The 27,856-nt window shown below is 40.5% G+C and overlaps 1 protein-coding gene across 13 annotated transcripts in view; it reads left to right on the forward strand.

The window, feature by feature from the left end:
• The window catches only part of epb41l2 (erythrocyte membrane protein band 4.1 like 2), a 55,086-nt gene extending 35,238 nt beyond the window's left edge, over positions 1-19,848 (forward strand). For 2 of the 13 annotated variants that reach the window (XM_037751129.1, XM_037751130.1), the window contains exons 14-26: positions 759-835; positions 5,266-5,316; positions 5,466-5,498; positions 8,629-8,799; positions 9,386-9,571; positions 11,154-11,222; positions 11,600-12,235; positions 13,486-13,614; positions 13,925-14,023; positions 14,785-14,865; positions 16,289-16,403; positions 16,717-16,799; positions 16,830-19,848. In XM_037751129.1, the coding sequence (XP_037607057.1) occupies positions 759-835; positions 5,266-5,316; positions 5,466-5,498; positions 8,629-8,799; positions 9,386-9,571; positions 11,154-11,222; positions 11,600-12,235; positions 13,486-13,614; positions 13,925-14,023; positions 14,785-14,865; positions 16,289-16,393 (1,637 nt within the window). In that variant the 3' untranslated portion in view covers positions 16,394-16,403; positions 16,717-16,799; positions 16,830-19,848. The other 11 variants (XM_037751134.1, XM_037751133.1, XM_037751140.1 and 8 more) reach the window with 11 other exon arrangements.
• Positions 19,849-27,856: the final 8,008 nt, after the last annotated feature.

The following is a 27,856-nucleotide window of genomic DNA, read 5'->3' on the forward strand; positions in this document are numbered from 1 at the left end:
GAAAGAAAGAATGTTTTGTGTATCTAAAAAGAAAAAAAAAGGACTTCACAATGAAAGCAATACAGCATATAGATACAGTACAGAGAGATGGCTGAGCAGTGATCGCATTTAATAATTCACTAATGCATTTTAAATTTCTGCATAAGATTGTTGCTAATTAATATTTTCATCGAGCCGTTGCCACATCAAATACATATTTTATTGTTTGGGGAAAAGAGTACACATCGTTTTTTCCAGCTTTTGCTTACAGATCCCACTTCATGCAGCTGTGCACTGCTGTTTCACATGTGTCAGGTCATTCCACTATCTTACATTACCCCCTGCTGGACACATAGTTCCACTGCAAGACATCATCCTTGTTAAGTTGTTGCAGTTTTATACCTCAAATTAAGTCTTTTTTACTAGGGATGCACTGATCTGGCTTTTTCAGTCCTGATAGCGGTACCTGAGCTTTGGGTATCGGCCGATACCGAGTACCGATGTATGTATGAATGTATATAGAATAGAAACATAGAATTTAATTGAAAAGGTCGGAGCATCCCTACTATTTTTTACTCTACAACCTACTGACCTTCATGTGTAGAAAGTGTTTTTTTGTCCCAGGATAAAAACAAACCAGTGACCTTAAACTGAACAAGAAAATACATCTTCTGTCAGTAGAAGTTTCATACAGTTTTATTGTGTGTTGAATTTAGAAGTTGAACGTTATGTTTTATTTTTATTAATTTATTTTGTGTGTTTATTTTCTCATTCTTTAGCACCGTTGATCAGCATAACTGAAGCCACATCTGAGAACGGACGTGATCCCCACCTGGAGCTCCACTCTGACTCTAAGGTGTGTATGGTGTTTTCGTCATGTGTGGATACATGCATTTATGTACACAGAAAAAGAAGGAAAGAAACGAAATATATATGAATGTTAGGCAGCGAGTCATTTTTGTTTCTTTGTTGTTGCCATTATGTTATTGCTTGGAGGCTCATATTGTCCCGCAGGAACTGTTTATATGTTTGTGTATCAAAGAGAGAGACATTATATACGTGGGCGATGGAAAAATCAATATGTTTCCAGCTGTGGCTTTTTTGGCTCGTCCTAGTGTATACAAGCATCTCTGTTTTTGCATTTACGTGTCCTTAAGAGTGTGTAAAAGTAAACGATTTATTAACATTATAACTACTACATGCATTTTTCCTGGGTTGGTACGTTAATAATGTAATAATATGAAGAATCATGCAGCATTATTAAGGCCTTTGCACACCAAGTCTGTATTTTTCATTAGAAATTGAACCTCACACTGTGTCAATCACATTTACACACCTACTCCAAAACTTTTGTCTGTCATTTAAGTTTTCGGAACAGGTTTGATTTTCGCACTGGACTCAGTGTGCAAGGTTTCTGTAGGTAACGTTTTTTATCGGATGACAGACTTGGTGTGCAAAGAACTTCACTGTGGGCTTTTCTCACATCTGAAGTTGTACACGTGTGAGGACAAACACAGTGGGTCGTAGCTTCAATTTGTGTTAGAACAATGAAATGGTACACAACGTTTGCTGTTATTTCTACGCCAACCCAACGCCTCATAAAGCTGGTACACAACGTATAGGCAGTGAAGTGAATAGCTGACTACTACGGGACCATGAATAGCACCGGGGTGTTTGGGAAGCTTATACTGCTTTTATCTGGTTTCTACTGAGACTTTGTCCTATGATAATGTCATTTCTGTTTTCACAGGATACATTAGATACTTAACGTTGCCTCCTCTAGGATCAAAGGAGGCATCCTCACTTTTGTCCCCTTAAGCTGTGAATATGTGTGTGACCAACAAGACTGACAGAGAAAGTTTCAAATCTTCATTTAATGCTTACTGGATAAATATGATTATCTTCATTTTAATGGTTTCCTTTGGGTCTTAACATAACTATAGAGCAGCTATTATAGGCTGCCAGGCAGGAGTACACGATTTTGACACGACATTGACATCTTCTGGCACGACTCTGCTGCCTACTAAAGAGTGTCCTGTACCTTATCAGGGATCTATGCCTACCACTACTTAGTTAATAGAGGATTACTGTATGTTATGCATGCCTCCTGTTCCACCTCCCCACTTTCCCTTTTCTCCTCCCTCCCCTCGCACTGTGGGATTGACCTCTTCGTCCAGTGGCGGCACCCCGTTGACACCGTTTCTGCACACAACTGTACTCTGCACTGTGCTCAACCCTGTGTTCACTTTTAACCTATTTTTGGTGTGTTGTTCACTGACTAATGTTATGTCTCTTTCCCTCTCTCTTTTTTTCATTCACACACTCCCTTTCTTTTTTTTTTGCTTTTATCACTTCCCTGTTGCATTTTGTCATCATTTCATGAAAACATGAAATGATATTTTATATGCATAATGCGTCGGTTGTTGTATGTTTAACTTATTTTTACTTCTTCACTGCTTGTTGTTCACTTTGTGGATGTGTGTGCACGGGTCTCTACTTTCTTTTCCCACCCACTCTGTCTCCTCTTTTTGTCCTTCCCTTCCCTTCCCTTCTTCCTCTCTTCCTGTGTGTGTTCTTCTCTCCTGCATCTCACCTCCTCCAATCAGTCAATCTTCATGTTTCCTCTCTCCTTCTCCTCGTCATCCTCCCTCTCCTCCCTCCCCCCGTCCCTCGACACCATCTCCGAGCTCGACCACGGCCTGTCAGACATTTCCGAAGACGACGACCTTATCGACGACGCGACCGCATCGCACGCGCTCTGGGCCCTCCCCTCAAACACCTTCTCTCTTTTCTCCGATCAGCCGCTGGCTGATGTCGAACACCCCGCACAAAACCCTCCTTCCCCAATCACAAGCTCCCAAACATCAGAGGTTATCGTAGTTGAGGAGGGCGCCGAGGTTGAAACCAGAGCAACAGCTGCACTGCCAAATTGGTGGAGCCGGTTCTCTCTGAGGGGTGTGGTTAAATATGTTTCTTTCATCCTGTGTTTTCTCTCCGTTTGGGGGAAGAATGGAAACAGGTGTCTGCCCACAAAGCTATTTTCAGGATTAACAAAGAAACCAAGCTTTTTTACTCCCGCCGCGTCCAAGCTGCCAGTCAGCGCGCCCAAATGTATCGTTAAACCCAGATTACGTCAAATTCTTAACCGTTTGGCATTCAAATTGACTCGTTTTGTGGCATTCATTACGAGCCATTTGCCCACTAAAGTTATGAGTTTAGTTCCTGCTGTTCTTTGGCGTCCAACACGTCCACATCTGCCCTCGATTTCTTCTCTTCCCTGTCCTCCAATTGTCTCCTCCCTTTCCTCCCTCCCCTCTTTCTCCTCTCTGCCCTCTTATTTCTTTTCTGTCCCCGCTCTCTCCTCCCTCTCTTGCTCCAACCTAACCCCATCCATACATCGCTACCTCCTAAACCCTTCTCCTCTGTTCCTGCCCTGCCTGCTAGTCGTCTTCCTATTGGCCGTGATGCTGACGGCGAGCCAGTCCTTGGTCTTAGCCCTGATTTTAGCCACACCCCTCGGCCTGACCCTGTGTTACCTAGAGAACGTGGTCTCCAAACAACGAAAGGCAGTTTTGCCCGTGTTTATCACAGAAACGCCAAATGATCAGTCCGAGGATCAGTTAAGCTTTCCTCTCACACCGACGCACACGCCTCCACGCATCAGGCACCACGCTCACACGAGCGCTACCTGGACGCAAGAGATGTGCGATCCCGCTGCTTAAATACACCCTCTACCGCTCCCCTCTCCTTTTACCATTCAGTCCCGCCATCACCACCACCTCGTCCTTTACCCTAAATATTTTATGTTTGCTCACCATCCCTGCACCCTGCCAATCCCCACTGTATTGTTTATAGTAAGATTAGAATAAGTAAGATTACGCAAATTATTAAAACAAATACTGAACTACTAAAGAGAGTTTATAAAGGATACACAATGTTGACATAGAGAAATTATTATGTTGTTAATATAGAGAAAAGATATTAGGTATATTGAGATATATAAATATTGTACAGAGACTGTTAGGGAAGGAAAGAGTTGCAGGATGGCAAAAAACAATAACACGTAGTGATGCGCAAAACACACTTTTTCAGAGTTGTTTAAAAATCTTTAAAATGAGTTGTTAGTAGTTGTCATGCTCAAAGAGGCACTCGGCAGATGAATGCCTCTCATCAAATGAAGCGACATTATAAATTGATAATATTTAGGGCTGCACGATTTTGAGAAAAATATCTAATTACGATTATTTTGACGGATATTGCAATTGCGATATGTTTTGTGATATTAGATGGAACGGTATTTACATTGTTATTCTAATTTTCACTGAAAAAGCTATTCAAATGATTATGGTGAGATCTGTACCAAAAATAAGCGCTTTAGCAAGAAAATAATTTTATTTTTGACAAAATTTTCAGTTGCTATGTTTTGCCTTTGTAGTGCAAAGAAAGGGCGGCACTGAAAGCTTAGTTGTTTATTAGATGTTATAACTGTACATGCAGATAGAGTAGTTTGCTCAACCTTGTAGCACTGAAAGCTTATTGATTATTATATTGTTGCTAATGGATGTGTTAAGAGTAAACAGTGTATCACCTGATCCCTGAGGTTCAGGACTCCCTCCTCAACCCCCCGTCCGTTGTTGGCTTTGTTTTTAACGGCATTTTTGTGGTGGCCTTTTTGGCGTTTTCTTGGAAAATGAAGCTGTGGATGCAGGTGGAACAGACATGTGATCCAAAGACTGGTTGGAAATAATACTGACATATTGTGCCTAAATGCCAGAGTGACTATAAGTCTACTAAAGTAAAAGCTGATGAACATCGTAGCACCCGGAGAATAGTTCCGTAATCGTCCTATTTGAATACAAAATAGCGTTTGTGTCCTTAAAAACCTACACAGGAACTATAGTAGAGTTGGCATTTTACTTGTGGTAGATACAGTGGATGTAACACAGTATTGTAGACTCATCAGCTGTTTTCCAGACAGGAATGCTGTACATAAAAACATAACTATATGTGCATCATATGGTAGAAATATACTTCGACACAGACTTTGAATCTTCTTGTAATATACGATGAGAGCAGTCAGTAGCACCTGCTGCCTCCCTTTATCAGACTCCTTTCATGTTACTGCTCCTGTGGTGCGAAGGTCACATGACCAGTAGTGCTCCCTGACACCATAAGGTTGCTGGTGGGGGAGAAACCAGCTTTTTCCCATCATCCATTTCACATTTTTCTTTCTTCGTGCCCCCTACTCCTACTCATTTTGTCAACGCCATGACAACGACATTGAAGGTTAAGGAGGTGGACTTAAGCCCTGGTGATGCGGAGGCCTCGCCCACCCAGGTCTGTAGGGTCTGCCTTTACCCAGCATGCTTCGCAAAAATTTCTTGCTAAAGAGCTAGATATTGAAGGGGAAATGGTTTTATGGTGCAGTGGAGCACGCAACCTAACCTGTCCTGTTACTCTCTCCCTGACTTCACCCCCATCAACAGTCACTCGGAGCCAGTGAGCTCGCCCTCTCTCAGGTTCACACATGATTATTGGATGTTTGATTGTTTTATTTGGTCTGTCAATCATTTGCTCGGCACGCGTTGGTTTGGTTTGTTTGGTTTGGTTCACGTCTCCTTTAGGGTGAAGTTGCCCTAAGTTAACATCACGATGCAGAGTCAGTTTTTGAAACTACTAAAGACCCAATCTGGAGTTTGTAAAAACAAAAAAATCTGAATATTCTTATTGACAACGGATGGTATAAAGTTATACATTTGTTTTCAGATTGGTCTGAGTGCAAAAACTGATCCTGAATGGGCACTTTCACCCAAAATCCTCACTTTCGGTTGCTCTGCTGTGGTTTCACAGTTTCAGTTTGGTTTCTGGTTCTTATCTGTGGTTTACCATTACTTTGGGGTTTCCCTGAAAGCACATTGGGGGTTTGTTGGTTTGTGTTGCTTTGTTTTTTTTTTATGTGGCAACATGGGTACGAGCTCTAGCATCATTACACTCAAAGAATAATACCAAAATGTTGTTAATTTGTGCTTGTACCCATCTTCCAGCCTTCATTGAGACATGTTGGCCATATCACCACATGTCTGCCAGTTATATCCTATTTTTTATTTATTTATACTCCATTTATTTATTTTATTATGATTTATTTAATGATTTATCATTTATTTCATTCAATGGTTTTATTTTTCTTCCAGATTTTGTTTTATTTTGAAGAGTTCAAACAAAGTTCATTCTTTTTATTTCTATTTTTTAAATTAATTTTCTCCATTTCATTTTTTTTTTACTGTATGTCTGCCTTCCAGAGTCCAATGAGAGTGCATGGGGACAATATTTATGTGAGGCACAGTAATTTAATGTTGGAGGTTGGTACTGGCGTCGTCTGATGGCCGAATATAAGAACTACATGTTTTCTGTGTACTCTGACGCCATCAGAACTACAACTTCCTCTGTACTGTACTACACTGTACAAGACTGCTGCCCTCTCGCACTCTCAGGCTCTGTTGCATGAGTTTATGTGTGTGGATGTTTGTATATCAAGTTTACGCTCAATTCCAGCTATTTCCTGTTTTTTGTTTTTATTGTATGATTGAAAATGTTTTGGTATTAAATGGTTTCAGTGCTAATTGTCCTACTTCACATGGCAGTCATTTTGAACACATGGGCTTGGAAACGTGACTGAGAACATTGTCATAAATGATCTATAGAAGAAATGTAACTTAAAGGTGCACTTATCAATATTATTATATCAACAATTAATCAAATGACTGTGTTACTTTGAAGGAAGTCACTCGTAGTAACAAATCATAGACTGTATATATAGATGGACGACGCGTCTCCACTTCCTGTCAATCACAGCTGTCAATCATGACGTCTCGCCCCCTTTTTATAGCATCAAATAACTAATTAAAACCAAACCTATCAGAAAAATGAACACTTGAACACACATCAGCGTGATAAGAACTACCTAAAATGACAGAAACCAATTTTGGTTTGACCAATGTCCCATCTACTAACAAGGAGGGGGCGGGATTTATGACCTATACTGCAACCAGCCACCAGGGGGCGATTGACGTGTTTTGGCTTCACTTAAACCGAAGAGAATTATCACACGATTCTACAGTTCCCCTCAGCTCTACGAAGCGTTTTAGCATCTTTTAGCTCATTGTTTTGGTTTCATATCGTGATAAGATCTGCTAATCTCCTCTACGTGTTGTACTGAGTGCACCACAAGGGAACTAAGATGTTTTTCAGTGTTCTGTCTATGAAACGGAAAATATTTACTCGATGTGTATCTTGCTACAAAGCCGTCCAGTCGAGACTTGCTCTTCCAGGAATTTTCCCAAGCTGAGTGTTCACAATGGCTGCTTTGTCAATAGGGTCAGCGGTGTGTGTGTGTGTGTGTGTGTGTGTGAACGTGACTTTTATGCATGCTCTGCCTGTGCATGTTGAATGCCGTTTTGTGAGCTTTATTTTATCTTGTTCCCAATCCTTGATCGATCAAAGAGTTTGATTATTGCCAGGCAGCTGTGTCTAACCCCGACTAATCCTGCCTCCCTAACCCACGTGAGGAGCTTTTCTCCTGTTTGCTGGTGATTTGGCTGCCAGCGTCGAGCGATGCGTGGTTTGATAACATACTAAAACAACAACGTCTTTTTATGCAGCGTGGGACTGATAGTGATGCAATGTCTGGTGGTGTCTGCAGTCTATATAGTATGTAGTATTCTAAGCTGAGGGGTTGGAAGATAAAAAAAAAAGTATTTTCTTTACGGCATACAGAAGAAGTAAGTTTTGAGAGGAAAATTCTCCTTAATTTGTGATGCAATCAGTCAATTTCCTCTATAAATAAATAACTGTATCTGATTGTATCCAGTAATATTTGTGAGTGAAAGACAGAATATGACAGAAAGAAAAAGATAAGGAGAGAAAGGAAAGAACAGCAGTGATACAAACTGAAAATGATTAAGCAGTCGCATGGGATACTATTGACGGAGGGAGAAAGAGAGCAGGTTAGTCTGATCACCACTATCAGCTCCATGTTCTGCAGTCTGCATTGCTGTTCCTGACCTGGTTTTAATGAAAAACAAAAAACTCCTCAACAAGATGGAGATGCCCTGCTTCACTGCAGCCTACTTAGAAATACTCAAGTTCACACACACACACACATATTTGAACAAAATACAGATGATAAAATCGAGGCTCCAGTGAGGCATGGCATCCATCTCGTCTTCCTCCTGATTGACAGACTAATGTTCCTATGACCTGTTGAACCGAATTTTCCCCTCCCTCCTTCCCTCTTTCTTCCCTCTCTCCTTCCCTTCCTCCCTTCCTCTTTTCATTATTCCTTCTCCCATTACATTTATCTTTCTCATCATCCTACCATCTTTCCTTTTAACCCTCTTTTTTTACTACCTTCCCTCTATTATCATTCATGTTTCTCTTCCTCCTTCCTCCGATCCATCTTATTCCATCTCCTCTCCCTTCTTTCACCCTCACCCCTCATCTATCCTATGTTCCTACATCCCAAATTTGATCCCACCCCTCTTTTCTCTACCACCCATCATCCCTCATTTATCCATACTTATCTCATTTACTCTCCCCCATCCCCGCCCTACCTCCCCCCTCCACTCCCTCCCCCCTCCACTCCCTCATCAGGACCATGATAAGACCCAAGAAGACGTTCTGAAACACCAAGCTAGCATTAGCCAGCTCAAACGCTCCTTTATGGAGGCGCCGCCTCCCTCTCCTCCTCAGCCCAACCAGTGGGAGAAACGTCTCACCTCCTCTCCCGCCACAACGATACGTATCCAACAGCAACAGCAAGTGGTACGTCTGTCTGGATGTTTCTGTGTCACAAAAGAAGCATTGTTCAAGTGAAATGCTCTCTGTGCAGATAATTGCAGTGCTTCAAAAGTGTTTGTTGCAAAGAACCAACAATGTGGCTTTGGTAGACAGAAGTATATTGTGTGTGTGTGTGTGTGTGTGCACCTGATTTAAAACTCAAAGTCCTCTCCTCTCTTACTCTTAAGTGGGCATTTTCATTTGATGCTTTCGCCACGGTGGGCTTTTCATGACCTGTTGTTGGTGGACTATATGGGCTTTTCTTCTGTAGGAAGCTGCTCCAATTCTTTGTCCCTTTACAGCTGGACTCGCGTCACATTGTACATCACATACATTTCCTGCAGTACAAGGGTTTTATTCTGTTTATTCTGTCTACGATGTGATATTCTGCTGGTTTCTGATCTTCATTACTAGATGTAAAGCTTGGCTGCTCTTTATTTAACGTATGCTGAACTTCCTCTGTATGTTGGTTTTTATGTCTTGGGGATTTCTTTTCTATCTGTCCTCTCTCAAAAGTTCCCTTTTTTTCTCTTCCTCTCTGCTTTCTGTGTGTGTTTGTGTGTTGCTGTAGAGCCTTGAAGAGGAGATAGCTTCTGTACTCCTCAGTAGACACTCTGGCACTGGCTTTTGTTCAGCTCTGTCAGCCTGCAGTATTCCCGAACCAACTCTAGATGCCGATATAACCACATCTACTACTTCCACCGCTGCTCTGCATGGGCTTCTTATTCCCCCAACTGCTCCACTCTCTGCAACCGAGGTGCTGCTACTGAACATTTAAGAGTCGGTTTACTCTCAATGCAGTCATTGAAAGTAAATTCAGATGGCTCAGTAAATTAAAGATGCTTGCCAGATGTGTCCGCAAACTGCACTAAAGCGATGTCCATAATGCTTGCTGTGGATTCTGGATGAATGGTGGTGATTTAGTGTCAGGGACCATTCATCCTGAATAATGGGCATGGTAAATCTAATCTGAAACAACTAACAGCTGTGAATGCCATGGATGTTAGGGCCTCCTCTTGTTTGTTTTTGTGATGGTAATGTGTGAGGATTGAATGCAAATGTAACAATCTGCTCCATTCTTTTTTTTAAATCTCTTATTTACCAGCTCCTTTAGAAAAAAATAACTCTAAAAACGAAGCAGGTATTGAAGCAGCCGTTTGCATCACACTTAAAGGAACAGTGTGTAGCATTTAGGGGGGATCTATTGGCAGAAATGGAATATAATATTAATAAGTATGTTTTCTTTAGTGTATAATCACCTTAAAATAAGAATCGTTGTGTTTTCGTTACCTTAGAATGAGTCGTTTATGTAAGGGGTTTATTTCACAATAATGACCCGCTAGCTGTACATTATCCCGCTTATTACACGGCTACTTACTAAGGAAAGCAATAATTTGACACAAAAATGGTATGCCAGAGTCCGACATCAGAACTGCGTCCATAGCAACAGTCTGTTATAAAGAATTACCTTAGAAAGCTGTAATTGACCAATCAGAATCGAGTATTTAACAAAGCCGTGTAATAAATCTTTGTAGGGAGCGGGGTCCTCTCCACGGAGTCCGCAAAGTTGCACCGCCATGTTTCTACAGTAGGCCAGAATGGACAAACACAACTCTGTTAACTTTTCCTGCTTGTGCCGGAGTCGATAACGTTACTCGCTCCAGTCGCCGCCGCTCTCTCTCTCTCTTGCTTCACCACTCACTACCTACGTACACACGCACTCTAAGCACTCTACTCTTACAACAACTGGCTCTAGAGAGGGCCATTCGTGTTTTCGCGTCGGCCACCGTAGCAATCCTACACGCTTGGCACACGGGAGAAGTTGTAATCTGCAACCTCACCTCTAGATACCGCCAGATCCTACACACTGTTCCTTTAAAAAAAAAAAAGACAAAAATGGCACACGAGACATTTCAAAGTCTATCCTAAATTCATTATGGTGTGCCATGTTTTCTGTGATCATCACCATCTAAAAGAAACTGCTGACTCCAATGGCATGCTTCTTTTATCTTTTTTATCTTATAAGATAAGCTTCTGTGTTCATTGATGGGATATTCTCTTTAATCTATTTTCCATGGATCTTTCTATTTTCTATTCTTCTTCCATCCCGTCTCTTTCACTGCCTGCTGCAATGATCTTGCTACTTGATTGTGCATGAGATACTGTCCACCAGGGACGGAGAGGGAGATAAGAAGGATGGAGAATCCAAACTAACACATTCAATCCTCCCCCCCCCCCGTGCTGTCATAACAAGCATCACAATATCGCTAAGTTAACAATGATGATGTCGCTGCTGGTGTGTGATTGATGATTGTCACGGTAACTTCTCTGTCACGCAGGAGAGTGAGCCCCAAACGGAAGCAGCTGCTGCCGATAACACGATCTCTGACACCAAAGAACCTGCAAAGGTGCTCCTAACGTTCTCCTATTAATCCATCCAGCCTTCCGTTCATGACGCTTTTCATCCCCCGTTTCCTTCACACCTCCATTTTCCACTGGCAGCTCGAAATGTCCACAGCCGTCCATTCTTTGACTATTCATTTGTCTTCCTCTCACTCTTACATCTTTGTCCTTCTTTGTCCACAGTTTGATCATCTTCATCTTCTTTTGATTCCTGATTTTCTGTTGCGTATTATATTATTTTTGTTGATTTCTTATTTATGTTCAATGATCATGTTATGCTTCTTTTTGTCCCCATGCGTTTGTTGTGTATGTGTGTGCACCTCATTGCGTGCGTCCTGTGCACTACGTGTACATGTGTGTATGTATGTGCGTGTGTGTATAGACAACCGAAGTCGAAATCGAAGAAACCGTTGTCGTCCAAGAGGTTTCCATAGCGCCCAAACCTGGACTTGTCACGGTTACGACCAGCAACCCTGCCGGTCCGCCTGCAGAGCAGGAAACCACAAGAGAGCAGGAAGTAACGGTCGAAAAGGAAGTAGTGGTAGCGGAGGAAACAAAAGCGGCGAAGCAGGAGAGCGTTTCATCTGAAAGCGAGAGCGAAGAAGAAGCGGAGTACCATCCGAATGTCTCCATCTGCCATACGCAAATACCAGAGGAGAAGGAAGAGGAGGAAGAGCAGCAGGAAGAGGAGAAGACAGCGGAGGAGCAGGTTGACTCGGCTACAGATGCTCCTTCCCTTACAGTTACAGTCAGCCAACCTGTAGAGGAAGAAGAGTCCAGGAAAGAGGATGCAGAGAAGAACGCAGAGGAGGAGAAAAAAGCTGAGAGGGAGGCAGAAGAAAGCATCGACGATCCGATGATAACACCTGACGAAGCTCCTAACGGTCACGCCCTGCTGCCCGAGGAGAGCGTGACCGGGACGGTCGCCACCGAGGAGGAAGAGGAAGAGCCTAAAATGAACGGAGAAGCCTCTCTGGTCGAAGCAGAGCACCGGCCACAGGTTATTTGTTGCTCTGAGGTAAAGTCTTCACTGGGCCGACTGCGGAGCTTCTCCCCGGAGCTTTGACCTCTCCTACCAACTGTAGAAAACACCCACATTTTGTTCCTCCTTCCTGCTTACCACAGTGCCGGTTTCCTTCCTGCTTGCGTGAATATTTAAGCCCCATGTACATCCTCACACTCATCTTTGTCCTGTGATGAAAGAAGTACAGTTAAAACAGACTCAGGAGTCATGTAATGATACAATTCATCACCAGTGTTTTGGTGTCAAGTTACCATCCACTTCATAGTTAATTTTCAGTCTTTATGTTCACCATATTCATACATTTTAATTTCTGTTATCATCATACTTCATACATGCCTAGTTCACTCCTGCCCCACATAGTGTGGTGTGTTGCATTGTATGTTAGTGTTGTGAAGTAAATGGGGCCTAAGTGGGGAAATGCATGACGCCTTTTTTTGCTCTGCATGCCGTATTATTTCACCTTTTGGTGCGTGTGTTTGCTCGTGTGTGTGTGTGTGTGTGTTAGCGTGTCCTCCTCCACGTGTTTGGCAGTGATGCTTCTCTCTCTGTTAGCGGTTCAATTGGCTTGTCACGGTCCCCATGGTAACGGTATTGTGGAAATCATCATTGCCAACCACTTTGGGAAATGCCACCCCGCCTCATCTGAATGTCATCTTTCTGCATGCTCGTTTACATATCAATCGCCGTCTTTGTTCGCCAGTCATTTGAGCATCGCTTTTGTTTTGTTCTTTTATGGGCTCATGTTTTATGCATGTTTGTGGTTTGTGTCGTACTTTTTGAGTTTTGCACGTTGAACACCAAAGATGTTTTTTTCTTGTAGTCGTGCTGCTGTTGTAGCTGTTGCTTGTGCATTGCTGGAAGTAGTCGTTGGCGTCGTATTGTGGGTTTTGTGATGTTGACTCGCATGAGTTTGGAAGCTCTTGATATCTTTTTTGCATGAATTTTGCTGCATTTACTCGCATGTATTTATGTTTTATACATCTACAACTACTGCTATGTGTTACCACTGTGTGTGGAACAGGTGAATCACTTCAATTTCAATACGATAAATACTTAATAAGCACCTTTTTTTTCTGATAAACAAAAACAAAACTCTTTATGAATTGATTGACATGGAAGTGAATTTCCTAGTGCATAGATACCAACATGTTTCTTTATGTTTCCTTAACTGTCTCAGGTTTAATGTATTAACCCTCTTTGTATCAATCCTCCCCCCCTCACTTCTCTCTCTCGTCCCTCCCCAGCCACCCGTGGTAAAGACAGAAATGGTGACTATATCAGACACCTTTGCAGCCCAGAAAACTGAGATAGCTACAAAAGAAGTGCCCATCGTACATACGGAAACCAAGACCATCACATACGAAGCCGCACAGGTGCACACTAATGAAACACAGGGAGCATGTTGTTCATTTTGTTCTTTTTCGTGTGTCAGCATTGTATTTTGTGTTTTAGATTTCATCATTATTTTTTTAAGGCTTTTGTTTGAAAGCATGTCCCAAAAAGCTTCCTCCCTAGAAACAGCATGAATGCAGACGTTATTTCATTCTTTCTTCCCCAGGGGAAATCGTTTCATTTTAGTTTGTGAGAAAAGTTTTTTTTTTTGAACATCAAACATCATCCAGCGGGGATATCCTAATGTTAATGCACAGCTAATTATCTCTCTTCGTCTTCCTCTGTTATCAGTTGGATGGTAACGGCGAAGGCGAGCCCGGCGTGTTGATGACTGCTCAGACAATCACCTCTGAATCTCTGTGTACCACCACGACCACACACATTACCAAGGTACAGACACACACTTCCCCTACCAGTTTTATGTAACGTAACTATCATACACATTGATGTATAAAATGTATATACAGTATTAGGTTACCATGGTACCTGTGCATACTGTATCATGGTGCCCTACTACAGTGTTTGTACTCTTTTTTTTTTTTTTTTTAAATGATTTTTATTGCAATAAAATCCAGAATCTGTGCAACCACAAAATGTCCAATATATTTACATGTATTTGCATTATGATTATGATTATTATTACTACAGGTATTAGGTATTATTATTATTATTATTATTATATTTATTTTATACACCCAGTGATGCATACAGAAAAAGAGAACAAGAAAGAAAAACCTTACTTCATATTCATCCATATATACATATACACACATGTATGAACACAAATATTTGTGCATATACTGTATAGTATACATTCATGCATGCATCCAGATATACCACATATGCACACACACACACACACACACACACACACACACACACACACACACACACATCTATATATATATATTAACTAAAAGGGGCATTTATTATTCTAACTAAAGATAACTGGACAAACAGACGGGAGAGAGAAAAGAGAGATGTTTATTTGTTGAAATTGCTTTTCTTATCAGTCTCGTGATGTTTCTCTCTCATCTGCTTGGACATGTTGTCACGACAACGCTAGCCACTCAGCCGTATCCCACCAGCACCCGGGCCATTATTAACCCATTATAACGGGCATCAAAACATTGTTGTGTATTTTGTTGCAGACGTTAAAAGGCGGCCTATCAGAGACGAGGATCGAGAAACGCATCGTCATCACTGGTGACTGTGATATCGACCACGACCAGGTCAGTTTCCCAGTCACGCAGCGTGTCCCCTACGCCTTGTTTGGTGTTCCGGCAACTGGGTTGATGAGTCGTTTTATTCTGACCAAATGTGGCTGGTTGTTTTTAGAATTGAAAGATTTTTTTTAGGGGAAATGATGCTGCTGAAGACTACTAACAGGTTGCTTGAGGGAACAAATAGACATCTGGTGACATATCGCTGGCAGTCTCAATTGATTTATTAATCACTTATTAGAGTTCCCCACATGCCATTAGTCCCACTCATTTGCTCTGATCTGCTGCATCATTCATCCATGCATTTAGAAAATGGCACGTTAACCTTTTTGTTTTTGCCACGCCGTGTCTGATTTTGTTGCTCGTCTTGGTTAGTTTGATTTTCTGTCTTTGTCTTTGATTGTCAGATTTTCACAATGACAAAACAAATATTTTTTGTTGTCCCAGATGTGATGAATACTACATGCTAAATCTACACATCTCAGTTAATGCAGTCCAAGTGTATTTAGGCAATGACATTGACATGTCTTCCAAGTGTTTGTTCTGTAAACAAGCATATTGGATCTACTTTAATTTGAGGATTTTTACATCCTAATATTAGACAAATATTAATCCCTCTGCCCCCATATTGTAGGAGTAATTGGATCATTCTGCCAGGCCTTTTTCACTTATTCATTTCCCTAAAAATGGGAGAGTGGGTTTAAAATGGAGTACAATTCCTACACTGTTCACCCAATATGGGTACGAACACTCTCAAAACAATATAAAATGTCTCATTGCCCATATACACACAGATTGCTCTGATAAAAAAGAAAGATTTATAAACCCTGGCCTAAGTTTTATTTGAAGACCTGATAAAAAATGAATTTAAAGACATTTCAGATATTTGAAAGTGAATCTGCTGATACTTATGGGTGGCTTCCTCGAGAGGATATTTGGTGTCAAGATGCATGTAGCGCCCTCAAAATATCTCAAATATTTGACTAAGAAAAAAAGTTTTTTTACTCATGTCTGGATCTTAATGCATGATCCCTCATCCGCTGGTTTGTTTAAGTTGCCTGTCTTGTTTGATTCGCTGGATTTACATTTATTTTGAGTCGGAAATGGGATTTATTTTAAATAATTCTGTTTCCACTTGATGTGTCTGAAGCCATTTTACTTCATCCAGTTTACTTCATCACCCTCATTAAACATTCAGTTAACCCAAAGAAGTAAAATGGCACAATCAGTCACATCGATCGTAAATCCAGCATTGTTGTCATTTTATTTATGCTTCTTCTTATTTAATTTTTCATTTAACTTCACCATTTTTCCCCCTCCTCCTCCTCCTCCTCCTCCTCCTCCTCCTCCTCTTCTCTTCTCCTCCCCCCACCTCCTCCACTGCCCGCTGTGCTCGGTGCTGCCACTGTGTGGTTGCCCCTCGCTACTGCAGGCACTGGCCCAAGCCATTAAGGAGGCCAAAGAGCAACATCCTGACATGTCTGTTACCAGAGTGGTGGTTCATAAAGAAACTGAACTGGCTGAGGAGGAGGATTGACTGAACTCAGGTAATAATAATAATAGTAACTCATTATTATTATTATTATTCACGTTGAAAGTAATATCGTAGGGCTTTATTAACAGTGGGGGTACATATTTACCGAAAATCAATGACATGGAACAAAAGCTCCCACACATGAAACTGCTAAAAGCATCAGCCATCATCACAGTGTGAAGGAAGAGAAAGGAATATTACATTTAGGAAGGTAGGCAGCGACTGATGGAGGTCCGTGTGCGGAGTACAAAAGAAATATTTTGAGTAATGTTGAGCGCCAATCATCACACCACCAAATCTGACTGCCTTCACCTCTGTTTTCCCAGAGCTGAAGGGCCCATCGTGACAGTTTTCTCTTACGTCGAACGACCTCCCATCACCCTACGACAACCAACCTTGACTGACTGAAGAGGAGGAGGAAGAGGAGGAGGAAGAGGAGGAGGAGGAGGAGGAGAAGAAGAGCTGAAAGACAGAAGGAGAAGTGTTAGACAAACGGGAGAGTCTTTCTTACATGTCTGTGGTGCGTCTGAATCCCTCACTCCAAAAACCAAGAAAATGAAAAATAACATCCCCGCTCTTTCACGAGGGAACAAAAAAGAACCACTTTGTTAGCTTAACATTTGTAGCCTGTTTTTATTTTTTAATAGTGCTTTTCTTTTCTTTTAACTGTTTTACAAAAAAGAGAGGTAGTGTCTGTCATGTATTGCAAACTTAAAAAGCTACAGGGATGCACTGATAACCAATCCTGATGAGATGCAAACGATTATCATATCGTTGTACTGATTAATTCACCAGTAACTGTGACCTTCAATAACTCATTCACTCACTTACAAAACAAATGTAGCTTTTTTTTCATTGATAAAAAAAAGATGCAGGCGATCTCAAATAGAGAACGCGTTTTTTTCTTCATCATTTTTGTCAAAAAGTAATTCATTTGACGCTTAAGTTTTGTACTTTTTTTTGTACTGTATCAACAGTGGAAAAGTGGTATTGGTGCATTCCTAAAAAAATAAAAAAAAAATAAGTAATTTGTTAAATTACAGCTCCCTCCCTCACTTCGTTATGTTGTAAATGGAGAGTAAAATAATATAACAGTGTAACAGAATCAGTCTTACTTATTATTAAAACACATTCACAGTGAAATGATCAGTAGAACCAGCCGTGTCACATTATCACATTTTATTACTAACAGTTACAGAAAACAGGGAGCTGTAACTTAAAATAAATCAACAATCAACCAGGTTTTTGAATTTCTATGATTCTGTCTTGTTTTTTTTTCTGTAAGTATAGTTATTATTCATCCACATTCCTCGTGTGTTGACTGGCGGCGGAGTGAGTTCATTTTCAGTTCAATTCACTTTTTACTCTAAGAAGAGATGACATTTTACCATTTTACAGTAGGTGGGAATCTTAATTAAGCCCAATGATGCAGGTGGAATTAATTCTGTAAGTTTTACTGTATTTTATAATTCATTTTTTTTACTAAATGGACTGAAAATGAACTGACTTTAAAGCTGGTGTATACAACTTTCTGTACAGTAAAGATGAAGGTTATTAGATTGGGAGCAGTAATGCAGCTTTTTTTGCAGTAGCTAAACGCTCTCCCTGGGCCCGCCCACTGTACGACACTAGCCATTCCTATTGGGCCACAGGGAAGCAGTAAACTGACTTGTGATTGGGAGAGAGGACCAGTGAACTGAAGGATAATTGGGAGATTAGAAGTGGCGCCGTGTAGCGTCCACTAACAACTTGGGAGTGAAAAAGAATTAGATGCATGTTGGCCTGTTTCACTCGTGTTATTTTTTGCATCCTGAAGTGAGTTAAAGCTGTTTTAATATTCTTAGGGGGCAATGCTTAATACACAATCTGTAATTTAAGCACAGGTACCAAAATGAGGACTCACAGTTGGAACAACTTGAAAAACTGATTTGTCCCAAAAATTCATAATAATGGGATTTCTACCAGTTTGCTAACTCTGCATCAGAGCCTGTTTGTCGTCGTAGTTCAGCACTTAATTTCACTCCCAGCTTCTTTTCGTACCAGACTAGATAACGCCAACAAACCCTGCTAAGATATAATGAGATCTGGGATTCAATTCAGCATGTCTTCACACATTTGTTTATCTTGCAAGAGCATCTTGAGTGAGTCTAGATAGAAGGCTACTGTGTTGATTGGTTTTGAGAGTGTGTAGATGACAGATTATCTCAGCTCATACAGTACGTCTAGATGAGATTATCTTCGACCCGACGCCAGCCGTGTTGTAACTGTTTTCACCGCAACCAAATATTCTTCCGCATTAAAGTGATTTTATATGTTTTTGATTTGTTTCAAAATTACATTCAGTCGTGTGTATTACACACAAAAACACTTTGCCGGTACACTACAAACACACACACACACGTGGAAACAGTTACAACACAACAGTGAAATGCATCTTAAAGGGAAGTGTATCCGAGGGTTTGAAGTGCTCTTGAAACCCCCAAATGGAATGCTTGTGATGTTTTATTCAATCGTCGGTGTCCTTTTACCCAAATGTTCCACAAAAATGTGACTTTGTGTGTAAATATTAGTCGCATTAAATGGGTTAGAACGAGGCGCTCGGTCTGACGCATTTAGTCGACACAGATGTTCAGTGTGAGCTGCACAAAACAAAACACATTCTCCTGAAATTTAACTGTTTTGTAAGCAAAGAAGTGCCACAGATTAATATGAAAACATTCCACCCGTACCTGCCTAGATCTATCTTAACCCTCCAATCTGACTGGATTATGGAGGGATTTTGAATTGGAGTTTTTTTTTTTTATTGAAGAAATATTAACATATTCTCCACATTTGAAAACAGGTTAAGGCTTTTTCTTTCTGGGCTGATGCACGTCCAGACAGTGGAGTGGTATTGTCTAGGCTTTCTATTGGGAAACACTGGTCTGACCTCTACTATGCAGCAAAATTACATTCCAGATGAGGGGAAAGCTTTAACCTTTAACCCTCTTTGCAAAGAGACAAAAAGCAGCAGAAAAACATTTTAAAATAAACCGTGCAACACGAGGCAGCTTGTTCCAAAACTTTTCAAAAGCATCGGTTACATCACAACAACTATATTTGTAGATTTTTCTCATAATTCGTTGTCTTTTTTCTCTGTGATCTAGTTGTCGAAAGGTGGGATTTTAATGTGCGCCCTCTTGGTAATTTTTAATATTGTAACAGTGTTTTTGACATTGAAGGAACACCACTACAAATCAAATTTTTCTGCCACCATTTCTTTTTTTGTACTTTTAGTCCCAGGTTTAACCTCTTTTCGGGGGTCTCTGGGCTCTGTTTTAACCAATCACAGGAGCTTTGGGGGGGGCTGCCAGGTCTGGTTTTCCAAAATGTTGGTAGCGCTAAATTTTTAATTGAGGTTAATACAAAAAAATACTAACACAAATGAATGTCTGACCATCAGTAACTTTTATTAAGATGAAAAAAACAGCACAGACAGACTGTTGAAAGTTTTGTTACCATGGCAACTGATGCTGATTCTACGCCAGCTCATTTCAAAACTGTCAGGGATCTCAACATTACGGAGGGCAATGCTACGTGGAAAATACAACAATACATTGCTGTTAGATTACATCCAATTAATAACATGATGAAGTAGATGTTTTAAATGGCAAAGGATAACTGGACCGTATTTACAGTTTTATCTCAGGCTTTATACCACAGATGAGACAATTAATACCAGCACAATTTCTTTATTTAAAACTCCCAATAAGAACTTTGTAAAGAAACACATTTTGGAAAACCAACCACAGCCGCCTCATCGTTCCCTCTTTAGCCAACCAATGATCACCGGTAGGGTTTTTCTATCTAGCAGCTTAATTGTCTTGTGTCTCCCCACGCACAGCCACTCCTCCCCTGTGTAACACTGTTTAAATAAAGGATTGTTATACTCTGAAATCTGTTTCTTCATTCATTTGTTGCTTTATTTATTGATAAAAGCTTAAATACTGTATGTTAATGTTCATAAAGTTAACCAGTATCTATTCATTTGGGCTCAGGTAGGCTAATAATGAAACATAGTTGTACTGTCATCATACAAAAGAAATCATTTCAAACTTTGCCCCAAGCTTAAACAAGAGGGTAAAAAAATAAATACAGCTCTAAGAGATGCCTTTAGCTTCATAAAATGAGTCGTATATACAGTTGTCTTGATACCTTCCAGATGTCCCTAGGGGTTTTGACAACAGAGTATTTTTCACAGATCTTCTATGACAGATGATGATTTTCTTTACAGGCTTCAACATCCATCTTATTAAAGGCACCTTCATTATGCCTGAGATACGTCCCTCCCTGCTGGTGTTCACATTGTTCTGTAGAGATACTCGTGTTGACTGGCAGGACTGCTTGGAACAATCAGAAAAGTGTTCATTTCAGCAGGTTTTTTAGTGTCTGGTCTGTTGATGAAGAGTGTGTGTGTCCTGTCAGGTGTGAGAGTGCGACCCAACGCTCCTTCTCCTCTGCTGTGTACTTCTGTCTATCTGCCCATAGATGGCACTTCTGTCTTGGGGAAACCCCGACAGATCAGCTTCAACTGTGGATGAAAGAAAAAAAAAAAAAAAACAGGAATGTTTGAAACGTAGTCTATATGGAATGGGTAAAAAAAACCAAATTACATGGATTATAGTCTTATCAAAACACTTGTTGCCAAAGTTTGTTTTTTTGGCTAGCCTAGATTTGGTAACACAGTCAGCGAAGCATTAAGCAGCAGTGGGTAGAAATGGAGCAAATATGATTAAAATAAGTTATTTTTATAAAACGGTCGCTATATCCTGACAGTAGTGAAATGAGACAGGTAATCGGAAAAAAAATCATGTGTCTCTGTGTCCTCTGGTGCTCCTAAAGAGTTCACAGACCGGAGGGAAACAACCAATCAGAGCCGAGCTGGAGTCTGCCGTCTCTGAGCTGCTGTCAATCACTTGCAAACTCTGATCAAACGGTCAAACTAGGCAGCGCTGATCAATTATTAATCAATATTCTGTTAGTGTAACGCCTATTTCTCGCCTCAAATGTTTTCAGAAGCATCTTCGTTCGCGAGTGATTGACAGTGGCCTCCGTTGAATGAACAGCCAATAGGAACGCTCTCTCTCTGAAATGACCTGTGATTGGCCAAAGTCTCCCATCACGAGCTAGATTTTTTCAAAACTTGAAAACAGAGCCAAGAGGAGGTGCAGAAGTCTAGTTATCTCTCAAAACACTTATTAATTAACAATTACAATATTGCTGAAAGGTTTTTATTGAAATTTCGCCCAATGATGCCAAAAATATTCTGCCTACTGCAGGTTTAACTTCTTTAATTATACAGTTGCCTATATGTTTCAGTTATTTTCCTTGTTATATTCCACTTTAACCAGTTATTTAAAACTTTGATCAATGACTAGTTAACTGATTACTTCATGTGTCATAGTATATAAGCCATAGATATAAGCAGTCACCTTGGCTTTTAGGTCTGCAAAAGTTACTGAAACAGCTGGCTACTGTTAACTGTCTGCGCATGCGCAGTGAGAACCACTCATTTGACTCGCCCTCCTCTTCACCTTGTAGTCATGGTTACAGGTGACTGACAGCAGGTAATAAGCTAACAGCTAACCTAACTTAGCTCTTAAAACGTGGCCTAACCACTCTAGCTCATCATTATTGAATATAACAATTCAATGTTAGTTTCTAGTCCCTTGTTTTTAACTTTTAGAGTTTATATAGTTTACTAATGTTATGTTGTTTGCTCCCTGTTGCTGCAAATGGGCCTGTTTTATTAGAAAAGGGGAAAGGATGTCTTTTAATGTTTTACAAGCTGGAGGAATCCCCCTGTGGTTTGGCCAAGGATGGATGTCTCCTCACAAAAAGCAACCTGAAAAAGGCAGCAAGGAGGACCACCACATTACTGAGTGAGTTTATATTAAAAGTATAAAGTACTGTGTCAATTACACCACCTGAAATGCAACTTTAGACATATTTATCATAGTCAGTAAAACACTGAACTTCTCTTTCTCATAGAAAGTAGTCTTCTTTCATTTGAGTACCAGTGACAAACTGTAAACTGCAGGTGTAAGATTGGTCGTAATTTATTATAATTGGCCTCAGAATAAACATCAGCTTTCTGGCTTTACTACCTTGTCCGTTGATTCAAGCCCATGCATCCCTACAGAAGAAGTTAAAGGGACTGTTTGTGAGAATCAGAAATGCTTGTTAACAGCGACACCTGTGGATGTTAAGTCTCGCACTTGTGCTCGCTCTACATAGACATGAACGAGCATCGCTCAAAACAGTGAGGCGACACACGTCAGCTAAAACCACAATATCACTCTATATTTCAGCTGCTTGGCAGTAATGTTAGCAGACCAGACGAAGGTCTCTCCATGAATCAGTGCTGATCCTAGTGTTGGCTTTTCCTGCTTCAGCCTCCCGACCGCGGTTGGAGGGAACAGGGGAGACACCGGTACCCGGTCTGAGACGATAACGTTACTCGCTGTGGAGCCCCGTCACTTCACAAGACACGGAAAACCTCTGTTGGTTTGGAGGAGCTGCAGCATTTATTTCTGCACAAACGTCCACTGTACATTCACTAGATATTCTCAGAGCTACGAAGTCTTCTGCAGTGTGTAGTGTGCGCGCATGCACGTGAGGTGGAGCGAGCTGAGTGAAGGCAGGCAGGCAGAGGAGCAGAGGACCAGAGTACAGCAGAGACTCCGGCCCTGGAGACCAAAGATACGGTCTCCCCCGCATCCTCCGACCGCGGCCAACACTGTTTTGGAAGATGGGCTTCACTAGATAGAACTTTGCGGTTTTGGTGCTTCCATGTAGTTTGTGTTGGAGTCTTGTCTGAACAGCGTAGCCACACACGAGTGCGCATGGGACACCGACCCGGATCGATTTAAACGTGTAAGAAGTTACAAACAGTCCCTTTAATCGATAATTGTAATTTTAAAGTTTGGATATAAAGTTCCAGCTCCTCTTGATGATGACCTCGTCCCAAAATCAATATTCTCAGCTTTAACGTTATCTAGCTTAACACTAACAGCTTTTAAATACAAATTTGGGGCTAATCTAAAGATAGTCTACATAAAAGTAATCTTCACTTTCATATATCTTGTAATATTGGGTGCGAATGATGAAAGTCGACCTATGATCTTTGCTGGATGCGTCTATAACTAAGTGTGTCGGTATTTTATGTCAAAGCAAAGCACAAATGGGGGTTAGTTTCACCTATCAAAACAACGCTTGTTATTAGAGAACACACACACAGATGAAAGAAAAGCAATTTCTCCAAGGTTTTCCTGCAGTAACCCTCTTTAACACACACATACTCTATCTCTCCCACATCCACACAAACCAGGCCAGTATAACTAATTGCCTCAGTGATCAGTATCTTCACAGTCAAAATTCTGTTTCATCCTAAAAATGTCACTTTGCCAAGTTTTTCTTTTCTTTTTCTTGGAGCCTATTTTGGATCTGTTTCATTATTTAGAGTGTAGCTTAGTTTCGGGGGCCCCTAGACATTTTTTCTACCTGGGAGCGACATGAGCTGTCAGGTGTTGTTCAAAAAACAATGTGGATATAAGACTTCTACAAGCTACTGTTGGTTGCCTGCGTGTGTTTGCAGATACTATACAATGGTGCACTTCATGTTTTATTTTGCTGCGGATGTCGGTATGAAATGAGAATATTTTCTTGACATCGGCATGGTGTGTAGTGCTGGCTATAGCGATTTATAGCACGCAATGAAATCTCAACTTTGGAGTGTGCGGAAATCCTTACGACGTGGTGATTATGTATTTATAATATGACCCTGAAGAAAGACGTCTCCCTACAGTATCCATTTAGCTACACAACACCATAAATATAACATATAGCAAGTACGTGTGGACATGGACTAGACATATAAAGTTAATGACATGCCTACCCTGTCTGAGTTTCCAGCTGAGGTAGATAATCAGTTGCAGCAGCAGCAGACAGACAGACAAGAACAGCAGCAGGCCAAACAGCCAGAGAGGAGGAAAGCTGTCTGTCTCTCTGTCCGTCTGCGCGATGGTGTGTCGAAGGAACACAGCCAAATCAGCCCAGGGCCCACTCAGCACCTCCATGCTGCCCCTGTCCTGCATGAGAGGAAGCAAATGGAGAAGAGAGAGGAAGTCAGGATTAATGTGATGACATGATACCTGAGGCACAATCAGATAACACTTCAGTAAGCATTCATTTAGTGATGTGAAGGTCCAAAGACATCTAGGCTATAGGTACCAAGATTAAAACTGGGGCTAAAAATGCTTTAAACGTTTCTTAGACTATTATGTCACATATAACGGCTGTTTTAATAGCATATAAATTACTATATTTGAAGGTGAAGCAAGTCCTACCTACAGTTCATGTTGAGATATATTAATTGAAAAGATCAGAAGGGTGGGATTAAATCATTTTAAAGTTCAGTAAAATAAACTTACAAATACAAAGTGTAAGAATATACTGTAGCAAGAGGTTACTAAGCAAAACAAAAGCAAATACTTTCGAGTGTAGTTTTAATGAACTGGAGTAATTTGAGTATTGTAACAGTGATTTTTAGATAAGGAAAGGAGTCAGAGCGTGACACACTTATAATGTAGTTATAGTAGTTTCACATTGTCTTACAACTAATTGTAGAATCTCTAGGTGTCATCTTTATTATGTTGATATGAGCTATGGTGAATAACTTTTGTGGAAGCCGGGTAGGAATTGACAAAAATGCATCAGATTATTGTGTTGACATGGTGATGACATATTTTTTAATATCCTCTGAAATGTGGTATGAGACATAAGGACTTAATTTTAATTTTGGTTGAAGTCACCTAACACCTCACACATCAGTTGGATGTAACTATGTGGTTACCCATACATGAAACATATTGTGACATTGATTTTGAGTAAATATGTTAATCATGCTATTTATTTCAACCATATCTCTAGAGCTGCAGCGATTAAGTGATTAATTGTCAACTATTAAATTAATCGCCAACTATTTTGATAGTCGACTAATCGGTTTGAGTCATTTTTTTAAGGAAAGATGGTGAAGACAACATGGAGCAATAGGAGTGGTCATATGGATACTATAAAAATCACAGTATATTTCATTTCCCATTGCAATAGATATATATTATGGGGTAGCACATTTTTTCATGGATAAAATAACAGACAGGGATGTGTGTTTTTACTTAAACCAACATACTGAAAACCTGAGAAAACAGGGCACTTCATCAAATTGATTAGAGCTGCAACGATTAATTGATTAATTGTCAACTATCAAATTAATTGAGTAATTTTTTAAGACAAAAAGTCAAAATTCTCTGATTCCAGCTTCTTAGATGTGAATATTTTCTGGTTTCTTTACTCCTCTTTGACAGTTAACCGAATATATCTTTGATTTGTTGACAAAACAAGACATTTGAGGACGTCATCTTGGACTTTGGAAAACACTCATCGACATTTTTCACCATTTTCTGGCATTTTATAGACCAAACAACTAATCAAGAAAATAATCAACAGATTAATCGACAATGAAAATAATCGTTAGTTGCAGCCCTACACATCCCCCAGCCCTAATTGAAATACATTTTGAGAACAAAGCACTGTAGTAGTGGTTGTTCTATTTTTTGCTAATGGTTAAGTCAAATGTGTAATTTCCTTAATGTTTGAATAGGAAAACACAAAAAGATTCACGCTAGTGCAGGGTAACCATGTCCCAAAACAAGTAGCTACACTCACAGGAAAAAACAGTCTTGATTTATTAAAGGCACATCTGTTGTTAGCTGGTATATGTAAAAACATCTACTTACAGTTTTCAGGTTCCCAAAGCCGCGGGTTTGAATGGATGTAGAAAATGGAAGTGGAAATGACTCGCAGATGTCTGCCAAATATTATCAATGAGCTAATACATAGTTGTCCTGACAGTTGTCCTCACTCGTGTGAGTTTGTCTTCAGTAGCCAGGAATTGAGTGGAGGTCAAAGGTGACGTTTTTGCAACGGCAGTCACATAACTTTAACAGTTTTAAAATCCAGTCAGTGTCGGTGTGTCACATCAGGTTTCAAAAGGTAGTGAGATAATCCACAAGAATAAGTCCTCAGGGAGAAAGATGGTCGATTCAGTCCAGAAGTAAAGGTTGTGATTCTTTTATGTCTGTCTGTCTGTCTTTCTTTTTTATCTGTCTCTTTGTTCTGTTTCTTTTCCTCCCGAGTCTCTCTCTCATTGGTAGAAATACCACCTCTGTTGTTGATGTGAACTTTGTTCTGTTACAACAGTCAAACCTTGTGATTGCTAAGAAGATTAGCTTTACTGGCCAGGCCTGTGTGTGTGTGTGTGTGTGTGTGTGATACAGTACAGAGATATAGAGTGTAGTGTTGGGGGGTTACTGCCAGTGTTGGAAATTAGCTTTTTAGTCCACCTGCCTTAGACTGGTTGATTACAAAATCTACCAGCCACTCAATAGATTTTTTTTGTCTGGTGAGTGAAGCAGATCTGCTGTAGCAGCCATATTTGCATATTTTACCAGCATTTGGTAGGTTGCTGGTGCTAATTTCCAACCCTGGTTACTGCACGTTTCAGTGCCTTCAAAGCATGAAAATGTGGGAAAACATTGGTCCTGTGTGTATGTTTGCATTGGAGCCTCTAGTAATGTTTTGATCAGTGAACCTTAGACTTGAGTGTGTCATAAAACTCTCACACACACACTTTCCCTCTCTGATTGGAAATAGGTTTCTAATTTCTCTTATCTCCCTCCCTCTTTTCTTCTATCTATTCTCTCTATCTGTCTTCCCTTTTGTCTGTTTGTCTTCACCAATAGACACTGATACCTTTTTGATCTGTGGCAGTATTGATTACTTTAAAACAGAACTGATATCATCAACCTGTATTGTAGTTGTTAAACTAAGTCAGTTTAATACTAAAGCTTTAATCCAAACTCTAGTGTGAAGCCCCCTGCTGGAAGGACACACACATGTCTTTGTTTTTGGTTTGATGAACACATTTAACACTTTTAAGGTGAATGACAATGTTTTTAATGCATGCAGAATATGAAGTGGCTTTAAATGTGAGTTTTACACATCGCCCCATTTATTAAACCTGCGGTGGAAACATGCTGTAAACACAGCACTGACATATATATCAACTTTTAAGTTGACGTGGCAAATGTGTAAGCTAACAGTTGCTTATTTTGCTCATCCAACAGGCATGGAGCAGCATAAGCATCCATTTGGATCCGTGTTTCTGACCCCCTGGCGAATGTAAGTCCAATATTCACTCTCCTATTAGCTCTGATTTGGTCTCCCTTTGTTCACCAGCTAGTCGCTAACTGTGTCTGTCTGCTATTTGGTGCCGGGCAGGTAGTGTCAATTGAGTTTTAGATCTTTTTTTTTGTTGGAAACAGCTTCCTGTAGCGGCCGCTATGAGAGCCGTGAACCAAACCAGTA

This window comes from Sebastes umbrosus, chromosome 18, assembly GCF_015220745.1.
Source record: "Sebastes umbrosus isolate fSebUmb1 chromosome 18, fSebUmb1.pri, whole genome shotgun sequence".
Classification (NCBI taxonomy): domain Eukaryota; kingdom Metazoa; phylum Chordata; class Actinopteri; order Perciformes; family Sebastidae; genus Sebastes; species Sebastes umbrosus.